This window comes from Scyliorhinus torazame, chromosome 12, assembly GCF_047496885.1.
Source record: "Scyliorhinus torazame isolate Kashiwa2021f chromosome 12, sScyTor2.1, whole genome shotgun sequence".
Taxonomy (NCBI): Eukaryota; Metazoa; Chordata; class Chondrichthyes; order Carcharhiniformes; family Scyliorhinidae; genus Scyliorhinus; species Scyliorhinus torazame.
Window position 1 is genome coordinate 159,898,483 of NC_092718.1, and position 21,980 is coordinate 159,920,462.

Consider the following 21,980-nt stretch of genomic DNA (forward strand, 5'->3'; position numbering starts at 1 on the left):
TCCCCATATCATTTCCATGCTTTGTACATCTCAATCACTACATCAGTACAAGTTGTGGGGCAGGTTTAGCTCCGTTGCTGAACAGCTGGTTCGTGACGCAGAGCAAGCCCAGCAGCGTGGGGTTCAATCCCTGTACCGGCTGAGGTTATTCATGAAGGCCCTGCCTTCTCAACCTTGCCCCTCACCTGAGGTGTGGTGATCCTCAGGTTAATTCACCACCAGTCCACTCTCCCTCTCGAAGAGGAAAGCAGCCTATGGTCATCTGGGACTATGATGACTTTACTTCTGCCCCTACTTCTTGTGTGTGGTACAGACAAAGTTCCGAACTCTGAGCGCGGAAATGTTAATGAAACCTACATTTAATATGAAAAGTCTCCACGTGATTGAGTTATTTCAATCAGTTATTTCCCAAAGCTATTTTTTAGGTGAACATTACACAGGACTATATTGATTTAACTGGTTGTTCACCTCATTGCAGTTTATGGGATCTTGTTATGTTCAATATATCGTTACCCACATGATAATTGCAAGATGTAATTCAATCTCTGAAATGCTTTTGAAATGTTTGAGAAGATTGAGGGGGTGCTTTATGAATACAAGTCTTTTTCCTATTAGCAACGTGTTTATTTCACCTGTGAGTAAAATCCTGTAGACAGGGAAGGTGATGCAGATGAGAGATATTCAGTTCTGTTCTCCCTCTGTTTTCAGAACAGGAAGCAGCGATCCATACTGCATCGTAAGAATTGACAACGAGACAATTATCAGGTAAGGGACTGATTTTGTTTTGTACGATGGCTAGCTCGAGAACTGCATCCTTTTAATTGTCTTTCTGTCTCCTTCGCTCGGGCAGTTTTCATCTTCCCCCTCTTGGGCCAATATTGGTGATGTGGTGGGCTATGGTTCTCTGGGTATCACTGTGTATTTCAGCTGAGTTTCTGGGACATGGGAGAGATCATCGTAACTGAGACCAATATTGTCTGAACCAGGGTGGCCAATTCCCATGCAGGTGCAAAATTTAAAGATACAAATTACGGGACAAAACGCTTTGCATCGACTCACAACCGAGGACAGTGGCCTCATGTACACTACGAATCTGTAAACTCCGAGATGATTAGTCACTCCAATCTCCATGCGACACCCATAGAGCGGCACCTTCATCAGTATCCCTGGGCAACGATCAGTGACCAAACTCCCTCACCCAACCCCCACCCCCGCTGTCCTAATCTAGGGGCACTGATAGTACTTGTTGCTGCCGCTGTTGCCTGATACTGCCCTGCCTTGTCATTACCCCAGCAATGCCCCTGCATTATGTAGGATATTAACGTAATCTGGTATCGGCTGCAATCGAGTGAAGGATTGACACCAGAAGAACATGATGCTGATTTTGTTTTTGCACAAAATATCCTTTATTTGTAAAATATCTGAAAGAACATTACAAAATGGTCAATATTACTCAGGTTTTCTACATAGATCAAGTTGCACTCTCAGGTGCTTCAGTGCAATTATGATATATGCAATATTCACCTTATACATTCAATGTGAGTCCTACAGCCCGAGGGGATTCTACACAATTCCCCTCCCCTCGGTTCACTATGACTGCAAGGTCTTAGACAGCGACCGTCCCCCGTTATGCCTCTGTATGACTGTCCCAAACGGCAACTGCAGCGCCGCCATCTGCAAGAATTGTGAGTAGCACGGGTATCAGACAAAGGACTGCAAACAGACCAAGTGCTGCAACCTGTGTGGCCAAGCAGGCCATCTACAAGACCTGTCCCAAATGCTGCCGCTCTTGTGCACAGGCGGTGAAAGCCAAGCAGACGGCATGGCCAGTGTGACTACCATCAAAGAGATGTGCAAACCTCCAGCCAGCAGAATGGGACAAAGGAGGACATGGAGGGAGACGGGACAAGGGGACAGAAAAGAGAGAGGCAGCAGTGAGCCAAACAACATCACCGAGCCCCGGACCTCCCACTTCTCAGCAGACCCAATCAGTGAAGGAGAGTTGGCAGAGAACCAATCTCTGGGTGATTGCCACAGCGCAGGAGTGAGGAATGGACCAGACCTGCGCCACGTACAGCAACTCCGAGAGTGCCTCACACCTGATGACCGGGTTCTTACTCGCAATGGAGAGGGAGTGCCACTCCCACATACCCAGTTTTTGATTCATTATACGTACTCACAACTTCTAGTTTCTAATGCACGCCCTGGTCCCACTACACTATATCCCCAGCACCTTCAGGCCGTCCACATGATGGTGAAGGTGACACGTGATCGGTTAGCCCACGATGCTGATGTAATGATGTAACACCACATGATTGAGTAACAGGGATGTGGAGGGAGAAATTATGGCCTTGTGCAGAGGCCCCAATTGTATATAGGAGCTGTAAATAAAGATTAATCGTTTAAAAAAAATTATAAATGTTTTTTTATTGGGTTTTTGAACAAAGTATATTTACCGTTATGTACACAGAATAAGAAATATATATATATATACATATATTGAAGAGAAGGGCACACCCAAACATACCCCCAAAAAAAGTAATAATAAAAAATAAACTAGAATAACTGGTAGGGTATTGTGCACCAGCTCAACAGCAGCAACTCTGTACAACTGGCAAAATTATTTACAACACATAAGTATGCAACTGTTTGTGTGTAGGGGGGGGGGGGGGGTGTGGAGACTGGGGAGGTAAATATACATTTGGGTGCCGGAGAAACAATTACAGTGGGCAATACTCGAATGGGCTTGGTGTTGGCGTTGTCACTTGCTTCTCCCGGACGGATCTCGCTGCCGTTGTCGTCTCACACCCATGTCCGCTTCAGCCATTCCTCCCGTCTGCGGTGGTATGCATTAGGGGTATTACGGTACCCTGTGATGCCGAGAGGCTATTGGTGGATAGACGCCGAGTCCCGATTGGATCAGCCGCCTACTGGCTCCACCCAGTAAGGCGGAGTATAAGAGTCCGGGTTCTCCCAGCAGCCGCATTCTGTAACTGTGCTGCTGGGGAACAAGTCTGCGTAATAAAGCCATCGATTGACTCCTTCTCATCTCGTCTCGTGAGTGATTGATTGTGCTACACCGTGTTTCGCCTGTATTCCCCTTGTTTTCTGTTCCTGGAGATGCCAAGTTTGTTATCGTATCCTGTGCCCTCCTTCCGGCTGTCATTTCCCTGCCTCCTCCCCACCTCCCTGGTTCTCCTCTCTTCTTCCCTGTCCCTTCCCTTTCCCCCCCTCCCCCCCCCCTTCTGTGGTTCGCCTTTATTTCCTCTTAGGTTTAGCTGTTGTCGTCCCCTCTCTCACGGTCCATCTCTCCCTCTCATGCTTTGGCTACTTTCTCCTGGTTCCTGGCTACCTGGCTATTCTTCTGCTTGTTCGTTGGCCACAAACAGGTTCCGGAACAATTGGGTGAATGGCTCCCATGTTCTGTGGAAGCCGTCGTCTGACCCTCGGATGGCGAGTTAGATTTTCTCCATTTGGAGAGATTCCGAGAGGTCGGACAGCCAGTCTGCAGCTTTGGGTGGTGCTGCTGACCGCCAGCTGAACAGGATTATACGGCGGGCAATCAGGGAGGCAAAGGCAAGGCGTCCGCCCTCCTCCCCAGGTATAGATCTGGCTGGTCTGAAACTCCGAAGACCGCCACTTTTGGACATGGCTCCACCCTCATCTCCACCACTTTGGACATTGCCTCGAAGAAGGCTGTCCAGTACCACGCAAGTCTGAGGCAAGACCAGAACATGTGGGCGTGGTTGGCTGGGCCTCCTTGGCACCGTTCACATCTATCCTCCACCTCCGGGAAGAACCTACTCATACGGGTTCTTGTTAAGTGGGCTCTATGTACCACTTTTAGCTGCGTCAGGCTGAGCCTTGCGCACGTGGAGGTGGAGCTGACCCTATGCAGTGCTTCGCTCCAGAGTCCCCGCCCTATTTCGATCCCCAGGTCCTCCTCCCACTTCATTCTTGTTGCGTCCAGTACGGTGTCGGCCCTTTCTACCAGTCGGTCATACATGTCGCTACAGTTTCCTTTATCTAGTATGCTTGCGTCCAGTAACTCTTCCAGTAATGTCTGTTGTGGCGGTTGTGGGTATGTCCTTGTCTCCTTTCGTGTGAAGTTTTTTAGTTGCAGGTACCTTAGCTCGTTCCCCCTGGCTAGCTGGAATTTCTCTGTCAGTTCGTCCAGTGTTGTGATCCTGCCGTCCGCGTATAGGTCCCTGACTGTCAGTGTCCCTCCGTCCTGCCCCCACCTTTTGAAGGTGGCGTCAGTCAGCGCTGGTGTGAACCTATGGTTGTTGCAGATGGGAGCTTTGTCTGACATTTTGGTCAGGCCAAATTGCTGCCGTAGTTGGTTCCAGGATTGGAGAGTGGCTATCACCACCGGGCTGCTGGAGTGTTTTTTGGGTGGGGATGGGAGTGCCGCCGTGGCGAGGGCCCGGAGGGAGGTCCCCATGCAGGAGGCCTATTCCGCATGCACCCACTCGGCTTCTGGCTCCTTGATCCATCCCCTTATTCGCTCGGCTGTCGCTGCCCAGTGGTAGAATTGTAGGTTTGGGAGGGCTAGCCCCCCCCTGGATTTTGTTTTGTGTAGGACCTTCTTTGGGATCCTCGCATTGTTCCCGCCCCCATATGAACGCCATGATTAGTTTGTCCAGTGCTTTGAAAAAGGCCTTGGGGATGTAGAGCGGAATGGATCTAAGTAGGAAGAGGTACCTGGGCTGTACGTTCATTTTGATCGTCTGGACTCTCCCCGCGAGGGAGAGTGGGACTGTGTTCCATCTTTGCAGGTGCTTTTTTACTTCCTCCGTCAGACTGGTGAGGTTCCATTTGTGGATTCCTTTCCAGTCATGGGCTATTTGGATCCCCAGGTAGCGGAATTTGTGTTGGGCTTGTTTAAACAAGCTATCCCCCCTACTTGGTGGGTGTACCGGGAAGATCTCGCTTTTGCTCATGTTGAGTTTGTAGCCCGAGAAGGCGCCAAACTCTTTCAGGAGCGCGATGGTTCCGTCCATGCTGCTTTGTGGGTCCGAAATGTAGAGGAGCAGGTCATCTGCATAGAGTGAGACTCTGTGTTCTCTGCCTCCCCTTCGGATCCCCCTCCAGCTTTTTGCTGCTCTGAGCGCGATTGCTAGAGCGAACAGGAGCGGGGACAGTGGGCATCCTTGTCTGGTGCCCCTGTGCAGCTGGAAGTATTGGGAGTTGATGTTGTTGGTCCGTCGCTCGCCATGGGAGCGTTGGTTGGAGTTTTACCCAGGAGGTGAACCCTGTTCCAAGCCCGAATCGCTCCAGTACCTCTGAGGTATTTCCATTCGACTCTGTCGAAGGCCTTTTCTGCATCTAGGGAGACGATCACCTCTGGTGTTCTCTCCTTGGAGGGGGACATTATCACATTCAGCAGGCACCTGATGTTCAAGGTAAGCTGTCTACTTTTGACAAAGCCCGTCTAGGTCCTCTGCGACCACCTCTGGTACACAGTCTTCTAACCTTTTGGCTAGGATTTTGGCCAATATTTTGGCATCTGCGTTTAGCAGTGAGATGGGTCTGTATGACCCACATTCCATTGGGTCTTTGTCTTTCTTAGGTATCAGTGAGATTGAGGCCTGTGCTAGCATGGGTGGCAGTGTGCCCCTCGCTAGCGAGTCTGTGAACATCTCCCGCAGGTGCGGGGCCAGTGCGGTCGCAAATTTTTTGTGGAAGTCCGCCGGGAACCCGTCTGGTCCTGGCGCCTTCCCCGCCTGCATGGAGCTAATGCTGTCCATGATCTCTCCCAGTGCTAGTGGTGCTTCCAGGCCCCGTTTTCTGCCCTCCCCCACGACTGGTATGTCCAGTTCATCAAGGAACCGTTTCATCCTGGAGGGGCTCTGAGGTGTACAGCCCTTGGTAGAAGGCCTTGATGGTAAAATTAATGGTTTTAATAAACTGTAGCCTTGAGCAGCTTATTGTGGGAGAATAGACAAACATCAGAGAACCCCATCCAGATCCAGGCCACACTCACTGGGCGGGATTCTCCGCAATCGGCGCGATGTCCGTCGACCGGTGCCAAAAACGGCGGGAATCAGTCCGGCATCGCGCCGCCCCAAAGGTGCGGAATTATCCACATCTTGAGGGGCCGAGCCCTCACCTTGAGGGACTAGGCCCGCGCCGGACTGATTTCCGCCCCGCCAGTTGGCGGGAAAGGCCTTTGGTGCCCCGCCAGCTGGCGCAGGAATGACTTTGCCGTGCGGCGCATGCGCGGGAGCGTCAGCGGCCGCTCACGGCATCCCCGCGCATGCGCAGTGGAGGGGGTCTCTTCCGCCTCCGCCATAGTGGAGACCATGGCGAAGGCGGAAGGAAAAGAGTGCCCCCACGGCACAGGCCCGCCCGCGGATCGGTGGGCCCCGATCGTGGGCCAGGCCACCGTGGGGCCACCCCCCGGGGCCAGATTGCCCCGCGCCCCCCCCCCCCAAGGACCCCGGAGCCCGCCCGCGCTGCCTTGTCCCGCTGGTAAGAGAGGTGGTTTGATTCTCGCCGGCGGGACAGGCATTCCAGCAGCGGGACTTCGGCCCATCGCGGGCCGGAGAATCGCCGGGGGGGGGGGGCCCGCCAACCGGCGCGCCGCGATTCCCACCCCCGACGAATATCCGGTGCTGGAGAATTCGGCAACCGGCGGGGGCGGGATTCACGCCAGCCCCCGACGATTCTCTGACCCGGCGGGGGGTCGGAGAATCCCGCCCACTGTCTCAAACTGTTGATTAATCATCACGTTTCATTTATTAAACTGGAAAATGAGTCTTTTGCAGTAGTGTATGTCAGGAATTAAAATAAACACAGAAGGAAACTCAAGTCATTAGTAATCACCACTGAAGTTTAGATTACAGCCCTTGAATCTTTTCTTTGGCTGGTGTTATTGTTTATGTTATTAGATTCCAATTTGATTTGCATAAAAGAAAAGCTCAGAGCCGCCTTGGGCTGTGTGTTTACACAGTGTGAGCTCAATCTGCCTGGAACACCAGCTAGAGGTTGAGCTGTCTCTTGCTGAATTTACTGAAAGCCCCCCCACCCACCAACCCTTTGGAATACAATGAAAGTTGTAAATTACTGGCTTAAGTGGTTCATTCTTTTCACAGGTTTTTTATTTCCAAAATGGTCATTTTACTGGGCTATAAAAATGCCCTCAACATTGAAGAGCCAGCTGAGATAACGATCAGCATCTAAAAATCTGCAACAATGCGAAGAATAAAGTTTGGAATCAGCTATAACAACAAAGCTGTTGTTACAAGTACAGTCCGTGTGGAACCTGTTCCAAACAACACTCTGAGACATGACAAAATACCACATGTGGTCTGGCATTGGCACATCCCAGCCTCCTAGCTAAGATCGAGCGCGAGATCAGGAGCTGGGTTCTCCGGCCTCCCAGCCACGTATTTCTCGGAGCATCATTTCCTGGCAGCAGGATTCACGACTTCCAACACATTGTCAATGGGATTTCCCATCACACCAGGCCGCCGGGAACCCCGCAGGTGGGAGTGCACTTCCGGCAGGTATAGTGAATTGCAACGGTCGGAGAATTCCAGCCCGTGTCTAATGCCTGTTCTTGTCAACATGGATCTAGGATGTCTCTTTTGCGGGGGCCATGAATTGGATTGAATTTGAATCAGTTTTTGGAGCAAGCAGGGAGATGGATTAAGGGCTTCCCCTGACGGCTCTGCGCATTGGCTTTGTAACTCTGAGAAAGGAATACATTTAAAGAAAATATTTGCATGTCATGTTTTCTGGGTCCACATGGGGTCGCGATTGTGTGCATCGATTGGTTGGGTCCACGTGGGACCAGATGGACATGGATGTTCGGACACGTCCCTGGAAGCAGGGACAGCAGCTGCATGGTGTGGAGATGGAGGCAGTTCAAATCCTGATAGCGACATGGGGAAATAAAAGGAATCTAATTATAATCTGTCAGTCACCATCATTTTCAGACTCAGATACAGCGTGTATTTTGAGCATCTCGATGTCCGGCTTTTCCGCATGTTTTAAAATATAAAAGGGCTCAGTGTAGTGAAGACTGTCAGAGTTCATAATCTGAAACTGGTCGGCGAGCGCCTCTTGTATATGTTGCACTGTAAGTAATTTGGGATGTCTATTTCTGGGTGTGTCCATTATAGTGATTTCACTTATCTGTTCGGGAGGAATGATATCGAACACCGAGAGAATCAAGATCAGGCAGAATACTAAACGTGATGGAGAATCAACAGAAAGCTGTAATAGAGGATTTCAACGGAGTCACAACTGCACTAAGTTACTAATGGTGACTTTAATTGATTTGTTCATGGGCTGCGGGCATCGTTGGCACGGCCAACATTTATCGTCCATCCTTAATTGCCCTTGAGAAGATGGTGATGAGCTGATACCTGTAACTCTGCAGTCTACCAGGTGTAGGTAAACCTTAGTGTTGTTAGGGAGGGAGTGCCAGGTTTTTGACCTGGCAATGATGAAGGAGCAGTGATGTATTTCCAAATCAGGATGCTGTGTGATTTCCAGGGTAACTTGCAGTTGGTGGTATTGTCAATGCGTTTTCTGCCCTGCTCTTCTCGGTTGAAGAGATCACAGGTTTGAAGGGTGCTGTCGAAGACGCCTTGGCATGTTGCTGCAGTGCATCTTGTAGATGGTTCACACAGTTGCCAGTGGTGGAGAGGTGCATATTTGAGGTTCTGGGTGAGATGTTAATCAAACGGGTTTCTTTGTCCTGGATAGTGTCGAGTTTCTGGAATGGTGTTTGAGCTGCACTTATCCAGGCAAGTGGAGAATATTCTCTCACGCTCTTGACATGTGCCTTGTAGGTGGTGGACAGGCTTTGGGCTTTGGGAATGAGATGCTTGCTGCAGAATTCCCAGCCTTTTGACCTGCTCTTGTAATCATAGTATTTAAATGGCTTCTGCAGTTAAGCTTCTGGTTGATGCTAATCCCCAGGATGTTGATGATGGGGAATTCTGTGACGGTAATGGCAGTGAATGTCAAGAGGAGGTGAGTAGATTCTCTCTTGCTGGAGATTATCATTGCCTGGCAGCATGTTACTCGCCACTTATCAATCTGAGCCTGAGAGAGAAGATGGAGCCTATCCCTCATTCAAAAGACAGTATACCCAGCAGTGCAGCACTCCCTCAGTCAGTCTTGATTTTGTGCAGTAGTGGGACTTAAATTCAGAAGTGAATATATTACACTGAGTCACAGCTGACACTTTTGTTTTTGATTTATTTAATCACCCATCCCATTCAAATTTTCAGCATCACTTAGTCCATCTGTTATACTTTGTGAATCGGAGGTAGAATGTACACATGTTCCGGGGGAATTGTAGTTAACTGAGATGGTTTGAGTGGGTCCCACTGGGCCTTTCTCAGAATGAAGTTTAAGATATTACAATCACGTACATTGCAACTAGTTATGAAAAGGAAATAAATTCAGAAACACTTGTCATGGGATCAAGCCTGCCTCTCACAATCTCTTGGAATTAATAGCGTGAAGCAATACTTGACATGGCAGTGAATCCTCAGAGACTTATCTCTGGGAGCCACAGCTTACCTAAGTATGCTGAGAAGCTGCATCCGATCAATTCATGTTCAGCTCCGTCACTACTAGGAGCAAATATCATCCTCCATTGTTGACAATTTGATGTCACTAATATTTGAGAAATGCACATCAGTAGTTCTCCAGTCAGGGGCATTGAGTGCATGACATGTGTCATGAAAGTGTGTCCCTATTGTGTGAATGATGTGGGTGATGTATGGTGGCTTACAGAGTCACTTACACACTCTGAATGTGCAACAGGGATGTTTAACTAACTAATTAGATTTAAAGAGGCAGCTTTTAATCTCCGGTGGAGTTATGTACCCAGAGAATGGTTGCTGCTGATTTCAATGGTGGTACGTTTAATCCATTTGTGCATCTCCTCAGACATCTAATTAATACAGGCATTCATCTGTTTCAGATTGGGTTTGCTGTCTTTGCCAGAAAAAAACAGAGCACCGTTTCTATAGACACACACCTGTATTCTGTTGGAGAATTGTTACTCTCAATAGACACACACTTGGAGCACGATTCTCCGTCGGCGGGATCCTCTGTTTCGCTGGCAGCACACTCACGCCCGCGGATTTCCCGACGGTGTTGAGAAGCCCACAATGGGAAACCCCATTGGCCAGTTGCCAGGGCTCTCTATAGACACACACCTCGGGCAGGATTCTCTGTTTCTGAGACCATTGGCGGGATTCTCTGTCGCGCCGTATCAGGGGCCAGATTCCCCGATTTTGAGACTATGCACTGAAATCGCGTTCGGCGATCAACTGGAGAATCACAGTTCTTGACCAAATCGGGGGGGGGGGGGGGTCGGAGCGTTCGCGATGCCCACCCCCTCCAAAGCAGTATACTTGGAGTACACCGTGCGACGTATCGACGGCCTCAGGACATTGCCTGAGGCCCGCCCCCCCGATGCTCCACCTCTGATCGGCCGAGTTCCCCACGGCTTGGGTCTCTTATGGTCTCATCTGTCGGGATCTCGGCTTGGTGGTGGCTGCGGACTCAGTCCAGCGCCACCACAGTAGGGGGAGGGCCGGTCCACGGGCAGGGGGAACTTTATCAGGGGTTGGGGGCACTGTGGGGGGGGGGGGGGGGGGGTGGGGTCCGGGGCGCGCGAGCCTGCAAAAGGGGTGGCACTATTTCGTGGGACGGGTCCGCGAGCGCCCATCACCATGGAGCATGACGCGGCGCTGCAGGCATGCTAGACCCCAGCCAAACAGGATCAGTGGCCGTTTTACGACATTTTTTCTGCCGTAAAATGCCATTGTTCCCACGCCAGCGTGGGGATGTCGCCTCAAAATGGGAGAGTCCAGCCCGAAGTCCGGAGGATCCGTTGCGTTTTACGTGGGAAAAATCGGCACTACCCCCTCGCCGATCCTCTGACCGGTGAGGGGCTAGCTGCCACGCCATGTAAAACGCCAGGCCTCCACGAAATAAACGGACAGAGAATTGCCTGGTCTGTGGCCGCGCATGCTCATGGCAACGACCTGCAGCGGTTGCGCCATACAATATGGCGCCGGCCGTGCGCGGACATGACCTGCCAGATAGTGCCCCCCTGGATACCCCCGGGCAAGTCCCTTGGCCCTCACCGAAGGCCCCCCCCCGACCAGCAGCACGGCTCCTGCCCGACTGGCGGTGCTAGCCCATTAATAGTAGCGGAATCGGTGCAGGTGTGGTGCCGATTCTTCTGTCGCAACATGCTCCGCTGGCATCAACACTTAGCCTCAGAAATAGAGAATCCAGCCCCACATCTTCAAAACATTCGAAGGGCAAGCCAAACTGGCAGTGTTGGTAGCATATGAAGCCTCTTCATCTCACTCAGATTTCAATATGTCCAACATTTCAAAACACTTAATGCTGCAAATAAATTGGAAGCTGCAATTTTGTGCTGAAATAGAAAATTGGATTCGCAAATCAACATGACCTAAACTTTCACAATAGCGTTGATGTTCTGAATATGACAGACTAACCAATAAATATACATGGCCAGTATATACATGTACTTCTTCTCAAAGTGTCTCCCTAAAATAGCGTCATCATTCTGTTCAGCTCAAAACAGCAATGGGTTGAGGCTCTGGAGCCAAGTTGGACCGTCTGCCCCCTGCAGTTCGCTGGTGCTGCTGATTTTCATTTCCGAGGCTGTAGGCTGAATTTTCCCAGCCTTCCGGAGCTGGCTTGGGAGGCGTAAGAGCAGGCAATGTGGCAGGGGCGTCATCCCCACAACCCAAAGATATGCAGGGCAGGTGGATTGGCCATGCTAAATTGCCCCTTAATTAATACCACATTCGGAGTGTGGCTACTACAACTGGGCTTCTTGAGTGTTTGGTCGGGGGTGTTGGGAGTGCGGTCGTGACTAGGGCTCAGAGAGACGTCCCTATGCAGGAACCCTCCTCCATCCTCACCCATTCTGCTCTCGGTTCCTTCACCCATTCCCTCATCTTTCTGCTGTGGCCGCTCAGTGGTAGAACTGTAGGTTTGGGGGGGGGGGGGGGGGCAGGCCTCTCATACTTTTTTTCCTTTGAAGGACCCTCTTTTGGACCCTCAGGCCCCCCCCCCCCCCCAAACACACACACACACACAAAAGTAATTTATCGTCTGCACTCTCCCTGCCAGTGAGAGTGGGAGTGGGCCCCACCTCTGCAGGTCCTTTTTTACTTCCTCCACCAGACTCGTCGGGTTCCGTTTGTGGATCCGTGTCCAGTCATAGGCTCTTTGGATCCCCAGGTAGCGGAATTTGTTTTGGGCTTGTTTGAACGGTAGTCCCTCCAGCTCTGTCCCTTCCTTGCGGGTTCACCGGGAAGACTGCACTCTTGCCCAGGTTGAGTTTGTATCCCAAAGGCTCCAACTTCCTTTAAGAGCTTCATGGTCCCTTCCACGCTGGTTTGCGGGTCCGAGATGTAGAGGAGCAGATCATCCTCATGGAGTGAGACTCCATGCTCTCTGTCCTCCCTCTGGATACCTCTCCACCCTTTCGCCATTCTGAGGGCGATCGCCAGTGGCTCGATTGCCATGGTGAACAGCAGCGGGGACATCCCTGTCTCGTTCCTCTGTGCAGCTGGAAATATTTAGAGCTGGTAGTGTTTGTCCTTGCACTCACCATGGGAGCACTGTCCAGAAGTTTCATCCAGGCAGTGAGCCCTGGTCCAAGCCCGAATTGCTCCAGTACCTTTGAGATACATCCACTCGATTCTGTTGAAGGCCTTTTCTGAGTCCAGGGAGTTGATCACTTCTAGTGCTCTCTCCACGGATGGGGTTATTATCACGTTCAGCAGGCGCCATCCTAGCCACTATCATGTGCGACCAACAACCTACCTTGAACTGGATAAGGCTCAGCCTCGCACACAATGAGGACGCATTCATCCTCCTCAGGGCCTCCTCCCACATCCCGCAGACGGTCCTTCTTCCTCAGATGTGTCTCTTGGAGGAAGGCTATGTCGTTTTTCATACTTTTCAGATGGGTGAAGACTCTGGACCTTTTCACTGGGCCATTAAGTTCCCTAACATTCCAGGTGACTATTCTGATGGGGGGGCGGGGGTGTCTGTCCCCCACTCCTGCGGGATCAACCATACTTACCTTGTGGATGCGCCCCTGCATTCCAGGGTGTCCCTTTGTTAGGGGACCATCCAAAATGGCCGTTGTCACCTTACTCACCATGGGGCCGGGCCCCAGCGCTTTGTCCGGGGGCCATCCAACGTGGCCACCACTATGTGTACGCCATGTGGGTGAGCCCCTGCATTCCAGGGCTTCCCCTTTGGGGACTCTCTAAAGTGGCTGTTTGCAATGCCTTTGTGTTCCTTGCTGCCATGTGTGATCTGTCATAGACAGCCTAGAGCCCATTTTTCCAACCCATTGTCTTGCTGCTAGCCCCCTGAATACTATGGTTTTCTTTTTTTAAAATTATAAATTTAGAGTACCCAATTCATTTTTTCCAATTATGGGGCAATTTAGCGTGGCCAGTCCACCTAGTCTGCACATCTTTGGGTTGTGGGGGTGAAACCCACGCAAACACAGGGGGAATGTGCAAACTCCACACGGACAGTGACCCAGAGCCAGGATCGAACCTGGGACCTTGAAGCAACAGGGCTAACCCACTGCGCCACCGTGCTGGCCTACTATGGTATTTTAAGTGCATTGTTAAGACTTCCTTAATAATAGATTCCAAAATTTTGCGAACAACTGATGATAGGCTAACTGATGTGTTCACTTGTGTTCTCTCTCCCTCCTTTCTTGAAAACCTGTGTGACATTTACCAACCTCCAATTTGACGGGACCATTCCCAAATGTAAAGAATTTTGGAAAATGAAAATGAAATGAAAATCGCTTATTGTCACAAGTAGGCTTCAAATGAAGTTACTGTGAAAAGCCCCTAGTCGCCACATTTCAGCGCCTGTTCGGGGAGGCTGTTACGGGAGCTACCGTAGCTACCGTACCATAGCTACCGTATCCGGCATTTCTGCAGCAATCTCTTTTGGAACCCTAGGATGTAGGCCATTGGTCCTGGGGATTTGTTAGATTTTTGTCCCTTGCATTTTCCAATATTTTTTCTCTGCTGATATTAATCTCCCTAATTTTCTCACTCTCTTTAGCCCTAGGTCACTGTCAATTTCTGGTATGAAACTTGTATCTTCTACTGTGAAAACAGACACAAAATATTTGTTCAATCCTCTACCATTTCCTCATTCCCATGACCATTTCTCCTGTCTCGGCCTCTAAGGGACCAATGTTTACTTTAGCTATTCTTTTACTTTTAATACACGTACAAAAGCTCTTGGGCGGGATTCTCCGTCCTGCCAGCCCCATTTTCCAGCACGGCGCACCCCCAACCGGCAGTGGGATTCTCTGGGCGGAATTCTCTGATAATGGTGCTATGTCCCCACGCCCGTGGGAAAACGGCAGCAAATCACTCTGGACTTATCTGGAATAAGTCCAGGGTGATTCTCCGTTTTGCAAGGGGCTTGCAGAGCCCCGGAGTAGTCCACGCAGCTCTGGCTGCCGATACAGGGCTCTGCACTTCCGGCCGGAGGTCCGCACACGGCAGCGGCCCCGTGTAACATGACCGACCCACACAGCGGACTGGCCCCGAGAATATAGACCCCCCGAGATCGCACATGCCTGCCGATCAGTGGCCCCCGATCACTAAACTGGCCGTCCTGGGAGACCCGCTCCGGTGACGGATCCTCCACCCCCCCCCCCCCCCCCCCCCCCCCGCCCCCAGGGCGGTCGCGGACTGAGTCCAGAGCAGCAACTCCGAGTGCCCGCCGGATGGAAGCATGAGTGAATCACGCCGGTGGCAACTCGGCCAGTTGCCGGCGGAGAATCGCCGCGGGGACCTCCTTCATTGGCCCCCGACAGGCACCGCATCGGCCACGCGCGTGTGATTGGTGGCAATTCTCCGGTGCGGGAGCGGTGTCGGACCCAATCGCAGGTCTGACGCCCATTCACCACCCCTGCGCTGAGCACAATTGTGGCACGGAGGCTCGGAGAATCCTGGCCTCTATTCCCGCAGCCGGCCAATGGGGTTTCCTGTTGTGGCCACCGTACGCCATCAGGAAACCCGCATCATATATTTCATTTACAACCATAGTAGAGTTACAGCACAGAAGGAGGCCGTTCGGCACATCTTGCCCATGCCAGCCCCAGAACACCCGGGTGTCCTTTCTAATCCCATCTATCTGATTCCGGTCCATAGCCCTGTAGCTCACAGAACTTAAGGTGCAGATCCAGGTATTTTTAAGAAGTGTTTAGGGTCTCTATCTCCATCACTAATTCAGGCAGCAATTTCCAGATTCCCACTACCCTCCACATGAAAAAGTTCTTCCACATGCCCCCTCTACACCTTCTGCCACTTATCTTGAATCTATGTCCCCTGGTTCTAGAATTCTCCACCAAGGGAAACAATTTATCTTGTCCACTCTATCTCTTCCCCTCATAATTTTGTACACCTCAATTAAGTCACTCCTCAGCCTTCTTTGTTCCAAGGAAAATAACCCCAACCTATCTGATCTCTCCTCGTAGCTACACTTTTCTACAACATTCTCGTCAAGTTGAGCTTGTGTAGGGCCCCCCAGCTCCTGGCCACCTGGATCCCCAGGTACCGAAACCTCCTTTCCGCCCTCTTCAGTGGATGCTCGTCTATCCCCCTTCCCTGGTCCCCTGGGTGTAACACGAAGAGCTCACTCTTCCCCACGTTGAGCTTATACCCGGAAAAGTCCCCAAACTCCCTGAGGATCCGCATCACCTCCGGCATCCCCCCACTGGGTCCGCCACATACAGCAATAGGTCATCGGCATACAACGAAACCCGGTGTTCCTCCCCCCCCACCCACGGACAAGCCCCCTCCAGTTCCGGGACTCCCTTAGATCCATAGCCAAAGGCTCAATTGTCAATGCAAATAGCAAGGGGGATAGGGGGCACCCATGCCTCGTCCCCCGGTACAGCCGAAAGTATTCTGACCTCCTCCGATTCGTGGCCACGCTCGCCACCGGGGCTTCGTACAGTAACCTAACCCAACTAACGAACCCCTCCCCGAACCCGAACCTCCTCAACACTTCCCAGAGGTACCCCCACTCCACCCTATCGAAGGGCTTCTCCGCGTCCATCGCCGCCACTATCTCCGCCTTCCCCTCCACTGCAGGCATCATGATTACGTTAAGAAGCCTCCGCACATTGGTATTCAGCTGCCTTCCCTTCACAAAACCCGTCTGGTCCTCGTGAATCAACCCGGGACACAGTCCTCAATTCTGGTAGCCAACACCTTCGCTAACAGCTTCGCGTCCACGTTGAGGAGAGAGATTGGCCTATACGACCCACACTGTAATGGGTCCTTGTCCCGCATCAAGATCAGCGCCCTGGACATCGCCGGGGGTAGCCCCCCCCCCCCCCCCCCCCCCTCCCTTGCCTCATTGAAAGTCCTCACTAATCGAGGGCCCAGCAGGTCCACATACTTCCGGTAAAATTGCACCGGGAACCCATCTGGCCTCGGTGCCTTCCCCGCCTGCATACTCCCCAGCCCCTTAGTCAGCTCCTCCAGCCCTACCGGTGCCCCAAGCCCAGCCACCTACTCCTCCTCCACCCTCGGGAACCTCTGTCGGTCCAAAAATCGCCACATCCGCCCCCCTCCTCCGTTGGGGGCTCAGACCTATACAGCCCCTCATAAAAGTCTCTAAATACCCCATTTATCCCCACCGCACTCCGCACAGTGTTCCCCCCTTTATCCCTAACTCCCCCAATCTCCCTCGCTGCCTCCTGCTTCTGAAGCTGGTGTGCCAACATCCGGCTAGCCTTCTCCCCGTACTCATACACCGCGACTTGCGCCTTCCTCCACTGCACCTCTGCTTTCTTGGTGGTCAACAGGTCGAACTCGGCCTGAAGGCTTCGTCGCTCCTTGAGTAGTCCCTCCTCGGGGACCTCTGCATACCTCCTATCCACCCTTAAAATCTCCCCCACCAACCTCCCCCTCTCTCTCCTCTCCTTCCCCTCCTTGTGGGCCCTAGTGGAGATTAGCTCCCCCCTAATCACCGCCTTCAGCGCCTCCCAGACCACCCCCACCTGCACCTCCCCATTATCGTTAGCCTCTAGATAGCTTTCAGTGCATCCCCGGAGCCGCCAGCTCACCTCCTCATCCGCCAGCAAGCCCACATCCAGGCGCCACAGTGGGCGCTGGTCCCTCTCCTCCCCTAGCTCCAGCTCCACCCAATGCGGGGCATGGTCTGAGATGGCAATGGCCGAATACTCCGTGCCCTCCACCCTCGGGATTAGTGCCCTGCTCATAACAAAGAAGTCTATCCGGGAGTAGGCTTTATGGACGTGGGAAAAAAAAGAAAATTCCCTGGCCCCCGGCCTGACAAACCTCCATGGGTTCACTCCTCCCATCTGGTCCATAAACCCCCTCAGCACCTTGGCCGCCGCCGGCCTCTTACCCATCCTGGACTTGGAGCGGTCCAATGCTGGATCCAGTACCGTGTTGAAGTCCCCCCCCCCATTATCAAGCTCCCTGCCTCCAGTTCCGGAATCATGCCCAACATGCGCTGCATAAATCCGGCTTCGTCCCAATTCGGGGCATATACATTCACTAATACCACCCGCACCCCCTGCAGCTTACCACTCACCATCACATACCTACCTCCATTGTCTGCCATGATGTTCAGCGCCTCAAACGACACCCGCTTCCCCACCAAAATCGCCACCCCTCGATTCTTTGCGTCCAACCCCGAGTGGAAAACCTGCCCTACCCACCCCTTTCCCAGCCTAACCTGATCTGCCACCCTCAAATGCGTCTCCTGGAGCATAACCACATCTGCCTTCAGTCCCTTCAGGTGCGTGAACACATGGGCCCTCTTGACCGGCCTGTTCAAGCCTCTCACATTCCAAGTTAGCAGCCGGATGACCCCGGCCACTCCCGCCACTCCATCGACGCCCCCAATGTGGTAGTCTCTCCCCCCCCCTCCTCCTGTCCATCAGCGGGCACTCCTCTCCAACACCACCCTTCCCCCCCCCCCGGCCCTGCCCCCTTCCTTCCCTAGCGTGGGAAAAAGCCGCGCTTTCCATCAGACCGGCCCCGCCCTCTCTGGCGCAGCTCCCTTTTGCGGCCTAATCCCAGCTCCCCCACCTCGAGCCTCCCATCTCCCCTCCCCCCAACGGGGCCCGTCCTTCCAACCACCGACGCCCACACTCTCACAAAACCCCCACTTCGAACCATTTCACCCTACCCCACCCAGCACCCAAGGAAACAATACAGAACAGAACAGAACATCCCCCAACATCCCCCAAAGCACAGTAACCTCAGTAGCCCCCCGCGACCTCCCCGCACAACCGACCCTCAGTCCGTGTCCAACTTTTCGGCCTGAATAAAGGTCCACGCCTCCTCCGGCATCTCAAAGTAATAGTGCCGGTCCTTAAACGTGACCCACAGTCGCGCCGGCTGCAGCATCCCGAATTTCACCCCCTTCCGATGCAGAACTGCCTTAGCCCGATTGTTACCGGCCCTCTTCTTAGCCACCTCCGTACTCCAGTCCAGGTATATACGGACCTCTGCATTCTCCCACCTGCTGCTCTGCTCCTTTTTTGCCCATCTTAGGACACACTCCCTGTCCACCAAGTGGTGGAACCGCACCAATGCCGCCCGCGGCGGCTCGTTAGACTTGGGCCTCCTCGCCAGAACTCGGTGGGCTCCATCCAGCTCCAGGGGCCTCGGGAAGGCACCCGTGCCCATCAACGTGTTCAGCATCGTGACCACATTTGCTCCAGCATCCGACCCCTCCACTCCCTCCGGGAGACACAGAATCCGCAGATTCCTCTTCTTCGACCGATTCTCCATGTCCTCGAACTTCTCCTGCCATTTCTTATGCAGCGCCTCGTGCGCCTCCACCTTCACCGCCAGGCCCATTATCTTGTCCTCATTCTCCGAGGCCTTCTGCTGCACCTCCCGGATCGCCGCCCCTTGGGCCTTCGGGTCTCGACCAGCTTGTCGATCAAAGCCTTCATCGGCTCCAGCAGCTCTGCTTTCAATTCCGTGAAGCAGCGCTTGAGAAACTCCTGCTGCTCTTGCGCCCACACTGCCTGGTCTCCACCCGCCGCCATCTTGGCTTTCCTCCCTCGCACTTTTTGCTGCACCAGAATTACTTTTTTCACCGCTCCACTCCTGGTCCAATCCACACAGTACCGGGGAAATCGTACTGTCACCTTCCCACACTGGGAACCGTCGAACAAATGCCGCTGGGGCCCCTCAGAAGAGCCCAAAAGTCTGTTTCTGGCGGGAGCTGCCGAACGTGCGACTTAGCTCAGCATAGCCGCAACCGGAAGTCCCCTGGCAACATTCTTGTAGACCTCTTCTGCATTCCCTTCAGAGCAATAAGTTCCTTTGTGTAATATGGTGACCACAATTGCACACAATACTCTACTTGTGGCCTCACCAGTGTTTTATACAATTCTAACATTATATCCTTACTTCTATATTCTATACCTCTGCCAATGAAGGAGAGCATTCCATATGCTTTCTTTACAACCTTGTCTACTTGAATTGTTGCCTTTAGGGAATTTTGTACTCTTACGTCAAGATCTCTTATTTCATCTACCCCTCTAAGTATATTCCCATTTATGGTACACCCTATAACTGTTTGACCTCCCTGAATGCATGACCTCACACTTCTCTGTGTTAAAATCCATCTGTCACTTTATCGCCCACTCCACCAACCCATCTATGTAATTTTGTATATTATTGCTATCCTCTACACTAGCCACCATCTTTGTGTCATCTCCCAATTTTCCAATTGTGTCCCACACGTTCACATCCAAATCATTAATATATAATACAAACTGTGAGGGTCCCAACACCGAACCCTGTGGAACACCACTTTAAACAACTTTCCATTTGCAGGACAGCCATCAACCATTATCCTTTATTTCCTGTTACTAAACCAACTTTTTATCCAGTTTGCCACAATGCCGTGTATCCCATGGGTGTTTACTTTTTTGACCAATTTGCTGTGTGGGACTTTGTCAAACGCCTTGCTAAAATCCATGTACACAACAGCCACTGCACTACCTTCATCAACCCTTCCTGTCACTTAATAATAATAATATCCTCAAGAATTCAATCAAATTTGTGAAGCAAGATCTTCATTTAACAAATCCATGCTGACCATCCCTGACTAGTTCATGCTTTTCTACATGACAGTTAATCCTATCGCTCAGGATTGATTCTACTAACTTCCCCACCACCTCCTTCAGCAGACCTGGAAACAATCCATCTGGCCCTGGAGATTTATCAACTTTCAAGGATTCAACCCTTCGAATACTTCCTCTCTCTTTATGATTATCCTGTCCAATATCTCAGAGTTCCTCCTGGACTACTATACTTGCATCATCCCTTTCCTTTGTAAACACGGGGTTAGAATATTCATTTAAAACCCTTCCCACAGCCTCTGCATCTACACACAAGTTCCCTCTTCGTCTCTGATAGGTCCCACTTTTTCCTTAACTAACCTTTTACCATTATTATATTGGTTAAACATCTTTGAGTTTTCTTTAACTTTACTTGCTAATCTTTTTTCAAAGCCTCTCTTTGATTTCCTTATTAACTTCGTCCCTGCACTTCCTATTTCTGGCAAGTTTTCTCAGGTGTCCTATTTTTCCCCTTTTTATCAACTTTTTGGTGGCCCTTTGCTGGCTTCGAAAACACTCCCAATCCCATGACCTGCTATTTTTTTTTTCAGGACTGTAAACGTCTTCCTTCAATTTAAACTATCTTTACTTAACTTCCTGAGTGAGCCACGGATAGGACTTCCTTACTGAGTTTTTGGTTTTCAATGGAATGTATTTTTGTTGAACATTTTGAATTGTTTCTTTAAATGCTTCGCACTGTCCATTTACCTCCGTACCTTTTAGCCTATTTGCTCAACTAACAGTTCTCCCCTCATACCTACGCAGCACGGTAGCACAGTGGTTAGCGCAGTTGCTTCACAGCTCCAGCGTCCCAGGTTCGATTCCCAGCTTGGGTCACTGTCTGTGTGGAGTCTGCACGTTCTCCCCGTGTCTGCGAGGATTTCCTCCGGGTGCTCCGGTTTCCTCCCACAGTCCAAAGATGTGCAGCTCAGGTGGATTGGCCATGATAAATTGCCCTTAGTGTCCAAAAAGGTTAGGTGGGGTTACTGGGTTATGGGGTTGGGGTGGAGGCATGGGCTTAAGTAGAGTGTCCTTAAGTATGAGGGCTGGTGCAGACTCGATGGGCTGAATGACCTCTTTCTGCCCTGTAAATTCTATGATTCTATGAAATGGCTTTGTTTTCGATTAAGATTCTTGTTTGTGGCTGGCGTATGTCACCCTCAAACGTAACACGGAATTTAATGGTATTATGATCACTATTTAGTGATCTTTTAAAGTGGCATTACTAATTAACCCTGCTTCATTACACAATGCCAGACCCAAGATAGCTTTATCCTTTGTCGGTTCCATAATATATTGCTCCAAGGAATTGTCATAAAAACATCCAACAAACTCATCTTCTAAACCACTCTGGCCAATTTAATTGTCCCATTATATCCGAAGATTAAAGTCCCCCACAATTTAGGGGAAACTGCGTGAAACGAGGAAATGGAAAGAGCTGCAGAGACCTGACTCTTAATTGGCAGTATTTTTATTTCCGAGAAAGAGAAATATGACAGGAAGTGAACAGAACCCTGATGTTTGGAATGACAGCCAATGTAAACAGAATTCATACAATATTTTTTTCCACAGAACTGCAACAATATGGAAGACACTGTCTCCGTTCTGGGGAGAAGAGTACAATGTCCATCTTCCCAGTGCCTTTCACTCCATTTCCTTTTACGTGATGGATGAGGATGCGATCAGGTAATTTTAAGATCCATTCCCATCTTAATACTTTTTCTTGCAATCTCAGATATCAAAACTTGATCTTTGAACAGCAGTGGTCTCACGAACTATCAAT

At 51.2% G+C, this 21,980-nt stretch overlaps 1 protein-coding gene across 1 annotated transcript in view; it reads left to right on the forward strand.

The window, feature by feature from the left end:
- The window catches only part of rasa4 (RAS p21 protein activator 4), a 397,794-nt gene that overhangs the window by 12,821 nt on the left and 362,993 nt on the right, over nucleotides 1–21,980 (forward strand). Inside the window, exons 2-3 of the mRNA XM_072469264.1 lie at nucleotides 709–765; nucleotides 21,770–21,883. Of these exons, the coding sequence (XP_072325365.1) occupies nucleotides 709–765; nucleotides 21,770–21,883 (171 nt within the window). The remainder of the gene's footprint in view (nucleotides 1–708; nucleotides 766–21,769; nucleotides 21,884–21,980) is intronic.